Here is a 6732-nt window from a genome sequence, read left to right on the forward strand (position 1 = left end):
GATTTTTACTTCCATAAGTTAGCACAGGTTAACCTCTGATTCGTATCACCCTAAATCAAACAATACCACAAAACTCTTAGTAAAAGTTAAGTTTCTAATCAGCAACAAGTGGTCCAATAGGCCCCAATATTATTTGATATAACTAAATTCTAGGAAAGTTAACCCACTGAAGTTCCTCATAATGGGCTTAACTAGTAGTAGTTAGCTGAAAACTCATATCCGACCAACTGTGGGGGGTGGGGGAGAAGGCAGTTAACACTTACCTGCTGGAAATTTCAAAATCAAATGCTTTTGAAAAACTTACTTTCATATTTATCCTTTCCCATGTAAATAGTGTAAGCAGATGAGTTAACTAAGACAAAACAAAAATATAAAAAACAGTTAGAGAACTTCATCCCCAACAAAACTGCTTCATGGGAAAAATACATGACAAATGCTTCGATTAGAGGTTGGCAACACATGGCCCAGATGCCAGATCCAGCCCTGTTTTTGGACAGCCCCCATGCTAAGAAACGACTTTTACATTTTTAAAGAGTTGAAAACACAAAATGAGGAAGAATAAAGCTACAGAGACTGTATGTGGCTCACAAAGTGTAAAATATTTACCACCTGGCCCAAATAGAACAAGTTTATTGACCCTTATTATAGAATAGCCACTTCCCTACTTTCATCAGGGATACAGTTCAATACAATTCCAGTTCAGTCCTATACTTTTGCCTTCTTCAAAAGAGTGAAAAAACAAACAACAACCCAACCTTCACCTCAACCATTTAAAAATAGGCTCCTATACTTAGTTGAGTTTTTTCATAAACTTTTATTTAGTTTATGAAAAAACTCAACTTTTAGTTTATGAAAAAACTCAACTAGTTTTTGACATGACTGCCTTTTATTTAGGCAATATTAGTTACCTTCCAGGTGTGTTGCAGATTATAATGGACTATCCCATTCTGGGGAAAGATGGTTTTTCAAGCATCTTCTAAATCAGTGACTCTGAACCCCGATTACACATTAGAATCACCTAATTATGTCCCAGCTCCATTAAGACTAACCAAATCCAGATTTCTGGTGGATAAGCAATGGTGTGTTTTTTTTAAAGGCTCTTCAACTATTTCCAATGTGAAGTGAGTGTTAGGAACCACTGCCTTAAACCAAACTGAATATTCTAGGTATGGCTTACCTTGGAAATGACATTTGCTTTACTGAGCTAGTGTCTTTTACCGCAGGCATCCTCCATCTGGAGTCAAACAAAAAGTTAAGTTTCCGAAACTGAAATTCTATCTGGGCACTGGGTTTCCAAGCTAGTCTACCAAACTTGTTTGACCCCATCTGGATCTAAACTCCTGAGTTAATATATTGTCACTGGGCCCCCAGTCGGGGCAGCTTGTTGGCTGTCACTCAGAGCACAGAACTAGTACATGTGAGTGGAGCTCTGAAGGCCAGGGGGTAGCACGCTCATGTATAAATTCTTAAATTCTTAAATAAATTGCCTGTACTTTCAGCAATGAGAAGCTCTTTAAATTATCAATCATAGTTGCCTCTCTTGGGGAAGGAAAATCCCATTTCCTTCAGTCAACAGTTATAATGATCACAACTCAAAATTACCTGCAAGTAGTTGAGAGAACTCTCTGGAAAGGAGAGAATATTTGCTCTGACTAGTTGACAGAAATACTTGTCTATAATTGAGCATTACATTAGCTTGGTAAGGCCTTAGCATAGCCAGAAGAGCCATTATAACAAATGGCAGAAGTGCAGAAATAAAACCATTTCAGATTGTCTCTGAACAACCTAGCCTTATCCTATGTGTACCCTCTTTGATCCTGTAATGTCACCACTAAGTATATGCTATAATTACTCTATCAAGCAATGATGTTCTTTTTACAACCTAAACACTCATTAAGACTGGTTAAACACATTGCAGAACATCCATAAACAAAATACCACCTACCCACCGAAAACAAAAGGTAGAAGTTAAATAACAGTATTTTTCTATACATACAGCAAGATTCAATTTGTAAAAAATGAATATATAGTTGTATATGCATGTTTACAACTAGATGCTTAACATATGTACCTATTTTCTTTATATGTATGGGAAGATATACATATAACTGTTAACAATACTTACCTTGGCTAGCTGGCTTACCAAACATATGGATGGTTTTTATAATCAGAACGAAAGTAATTTTTCAAATGATTAAAATAAAATAAAGCTGTTTGTGCAGGCTAAGCCATCTAAATTATAGCCAAGAGAGTGACAGACAATTGTTTGGATGGTTGACTATAAAATGAGGTGATTAAGAACATAACTCAAATGCAAAATGAGGGGCATTCTACAAAATAATTCTTCAACAACAGTGTCATGAAAGACAAAGACTGAGCAACTGCTCCAGATTAGAATAGGCCAATGAGTATGAATGACAACTGAATGCAACAACGATTTGTAATGTTCCTTTGTTATAAATGCATTATTAGGACACCAATGAAAACCGAATAAAAGCTGATGAGTTAATAGTATTGCTGCAATGTTAATTTCCTAATTTTGATAATGAGGAATGCTTTTTGATAATAGAACATCTTTGATTTTGGGGGGGAACCCTGAAGTATTTAGGGGTAAAATGTGACCAACAAATGGCTCAAGAAAAAAATGTGTGTGTGTGTGTACGTGTGCATGCGTATGTGGAGAGAGGGAGATGAAGAAAAAGAAAGAGGAAAAGAAAGAAATAAGTTCTAATGTTAGAATTTGGGGGATCTGAGAGGTTATAAAGGAAATCTTTTATTAATTTTGTAACTTTCCTGAAAGACCATAATTAGTCAAAATAGAAAATTCAAAATAAAAAGGAGCATGACTGCTGAGCAAGAAGTCTGAATGAAGTTCCTGTGTATGTTAATAGGGATAAAGGAAATGTAAATTGAATTATTCTAGTACTTTTGTTACTCTTGCCCAAAGAACAGGGTTGATTAGTATGAAACTAGTCATCTTAAAGGTATCGGATTCAGGTGTAGCAACCAATCCAACTTTAGAGGCTCTGTGATAATTTCATAATTTACATAACAATCTATCTTGAGGTAGACGCAATTAAAAGGTACTAAAAGTACAGATGCACTTAATGAGCCAAGTGCAGATACTTCGTGGGTCCATAAATCAGATGGTCTTGAATTTGACAGTGGAAATACAGTAAGGCTAATGTTTCATTATTTCCTTAGGACAGAGCATGAAACATGAATAAAGTTTAAGAGATTTTAGATACTAATTTTAAAAGGAAAGGCAATAACTTTATATTGAGATTTTCTCCCCATTTAAAAAAAGTTCTTATACAGTAAACCCTAAGTTGGTTGAAAAGCTTGGCTAGCTATATGAAGTCATTTCCTGGAGATTCTGTATGTTTAGGTTGTTTTCTCTAATGGAATATGTTAAAGTTTTATTACTATTTTACTGACAAAGTTATAATTTTTTCATTAACTTTACAATTTTATTTTTTAAAGATTTTATTTATTTGAGAGAGAGAGAGAGAGAATGAGAGCTTGAGGGAGGGAGAGGGGCAGACGGAGAGGAAGAAGCAGGATCCCCGCTGAGCAGGGAGCCCGATATGGGGCTCCATCCCATGACCCCGGTATCATGACCTGAGCCGAAGGCAGACGCTTAACCGACTGAGCCAACCAGGCGCCCCTTTTGCAATTTTAAAGATTTGCTGCCCAAGTACGTTTTGTTAAACTTAAAGTCCAAATATTTTTCCAACAGGAAGCAGTTCTAACCTTTTAATGGAAGCCAATGAGAAAAATATGACCCATAATCTGCTGAAACATTGTTCTATTACAGGCATCTGTGTAAATATGAATAGTGCTCTAAGAATTTAGAATGGCTTTAAGGAGAATAAGGCAGCTAACATAAAATACATGTAGTACCTATATACCCTGCCTGTATTTTTTATTCCATTGTTGGGCTTCTTTGGATACCTATGTTGTCGCGAACTCTCATGAGTGGAGAAGCTAAAAAGAGATGTTGGAGTTAGGACAAAGTGTGAACAAAAAAGAGGGAGGATGCTATTAGGGGCCTATAACGGCTTTTCAGGCTAGTGTGAATTGTTTCTGGTAATTTTAATAATATGGGTAAGACAATCCAAATCTATAAAGGCAGGAAATGGTCTATGGCACCCTGTGGAAATCTAGACTACTGAAAAAAATAATGAGATGTGACAGTGTGATGGAATGGGGGGGGGGGAGCAGTCTGTGAGCAAATTCCCTGGGCCTTACTGTTCTCATTTTTAGGGAAAGTATCATCACCCTATTCAACAACATGGGGCTAGTTCCGCTTAAATCTCACGTTTAACAAGCAAGCAAAGAGAGTAACAACAGAATAGTATGTGCTATGACTAAGTCAAAAAATACCTTTATTCAACAAGCATTTATTAACTACTATGAGCCAGGCACTAGACTAGGGAAACAAGGAGATCCTGCCCCTGTCCTCAAGAAGCTTACACTCTAGATGAAGCAGACAGCATTTAATACCATATGATAAGAGCAATACCAAAGATACACACGGGGTGTTAAGAGAGTGCCCCAAAGAGGTTTAGCTAAGCAACCTCTGGGTGGGAGTTAGGCTGGGAGAGTCGTTTGTAAAAGATGAGCCAGAGCTGTCTTACGGGAATTAATGCGATTGATCAGGCAAAGGGAACAACATACGCAGAAAAAACGAGGTCAAGATATAGCACTTCCTGGGAACTAAAAGCACGCTCTCCTTGGCTGCCAAAGACAAATCAGAAACACTATCATATGTCAATTTTTGAGATCTGGGACGTCAACTCTGCCCAGTGAGCGGCTGTACCGCCACTCCGCGGTCTTTTTATTGTTTTCTGTTGCATTCCAGGACCTACAACGCTATCCTAGAAGGGTAGGGCGCACTTCCTGGAAGGCAGTGTGGTTGGCAGGTGTCTCCTTTCTCCCACAAAGTGGGTAATTACCAGGACGCAGTCAGAATAAAGGCCAAGGAGGTGGGCACAGTGACACCTGCGACGGGGGTGTAAAGAAGCCCACAAACTGCCCAATTCCAGGTAGCGAAGGGAGGTCTTTCCGAGGAAAAACAACTCCCGGATGCAAAGACAGCAGGGGTGATGGTCCATCTACGCCCCCCCAGGCCCTGAAAAGGGGCACACGGGGACGACAGGGACGGACACAAAGTGGGGACCGAAAGGGGGCAGGAAGAAGCACCCACTGCCGAGGAGGAGCAGCTTTAGGATGAAGTTCAGGCTGAACAGCAGCTTGGGGTTCCCGGCTTCGGAGCCCCGCTGTCGAGCAAGGATGGAGGAGGTCACGGCGCCCACTCACCGCTGTTGCTGGTAAAGTAGAACACCATGATTCCCCGCGGCGGCGCAGATACTCCAGCGCGAAACACAAGCACTCAACTCGCCAGCTCAGGATACCAGAAAGCGGAGGCCGCCTGTTTCCCGGAACTCCTCGCACACTTCCGGCGGACGTCGGGTCGCGTCATAACGCCAGCCCGTTGGCGCCATCTTTAATCCTGGCGGCGGGGGGGGCGGGGTACGAAGGGTGCCGGTGGCGGGGGAGGGTGCAGGCGGGCTAATGGCATTCATTGGTTTGCGAGTTGAAGAAGGAAAGTAGATGGAGCTAGGACAATTCGTGGTTGGGAAACGCAGCGGGGAGATTCTATCTTCTTAAAAGATAAATACTTTTGGCCGACCTTATTTTTAGAATCTCCATCGAATGGGCCTATATGTTGGTTATATTTGCTACCCATCACCCGCTGACGGGCTCCCTGACAGCATTGAAACCATTTGCCTTCTTCACAGATACGCGTTCACTGCGCCAATCACAGTATTTGGCACGTAGTAGGAACTCATTTTATTTTGAAATGAACGCGAATTCTTCCACTATTCATATTCTCCACCACTTGTAAGGCGTTTGTTGGGCACATTCTGTGCTTCACTTACCTGATCTACAAAATGAAGATGAATAGAGCAACTCATTCATAGATTATTTTTCTAAGGTTAAGTAAGTTAACAGGCGTAAAGGGTTTAGAACATAGTGAGCGCTCAGCTAAAGTGATTTGTTAATGATATTCCCCAGAGGCATATGCTTCTTGGGGTTTGGACTCGGGACTGTTCTACCGTTAAATCTAAGATCGGCCATCTATTACCTCTGTGATAGGGCAAATTCCAAACAAATGAAACTTAGAAATCTAACTGCTTTTGTCAAATGGGAATATTTTACTTATAGAAAGCTCCCCAGCAGTTAGTTTTGACCTGATTATTTCTCTTCACTTCGACAGACTACATTCTATGAAGTAAAGTGCATCCTTTAACTAAATTTATTTAGAACTAAAAATGTGCCAAAGACTACCAGGATCTGGTGACACAAAGATAACAGCAGTAGCTGACAACCCATGGGTACTTTAAGAACCGTACGGCTTCCCAAAGCGAGAACCTAGCTATATCCTATAAATAGTACTTGTTTTCAGGCCCTCGGTTTTAGTCTCAGTAAAATGGGAATGATAATACATATCTCACAGGCTGTGAGGAGAAGTAAATGAAATAAAACTCGTAAAGGGTGTGAGACTGCCTGGCACATCACAGATGCTTAGAGCCATGATTTAATTTTTTTAATTTAAGTTGAAAAATAAAAAGTGAACTAGAAATCTAACATTTTACTAATAAAAAAAAGTTAAATTAATGGACAAAGCTTCAAATGTGAAAGATAACTGCCTCGAGAATCTTGGGG

General features: G+C 39.9%; 1 protein-coding gene across 2 annotated transcripts in view; it reads right to left on the minus strand.

The window, feature by feature from the left end:
• CCDC25 (coiled-coil domain containing 25) overlaps positions 1-5450 on the minus strand; it is a 40851-nt gene extending 35401 nt beyond the window's left edge. The window contains exons 1-3 of one of the 2 annotated variants that reach the window (XM_035022613.1): positions 5323-5380; positions 1178-1234; positions 305-352 (exon numbers count right to left, since the gene is read on the minus strand). In XM_035022613.1, the coding sequence (XP_034878504.1) occupies positions 305-326 (22 nt within the window). In that variant the 5' untranslated portion in view covers positions 327-352; positions 1178-1234; positions 5323-5380. Of the gene's footprint in view, positions 1-304; positions 353-1177; positions 1235-5322 lie in introns of both variants that reach the window. The other variant, XM_035022612.1, reaches the window with a different exon arrangement.
• Between the last annotated feature and the right edge of the window lie 1282 nt (positions 5451-6732).

This window comes from Mirounga leonina, unplaced genomic scaffold (assembly GCF_011800145.1).
Source record: "Mirounga leonina isolate KUSES-001 unplaced genomic scaffold, KU_Mleo_1.0 Mir_176, whole genome shotgun sequence".
NCBI lineage: Eukaryota > Metazoa > Chordata > Mammalia > Carnivora > Phocidae > Mirounga > Mirounga leonina.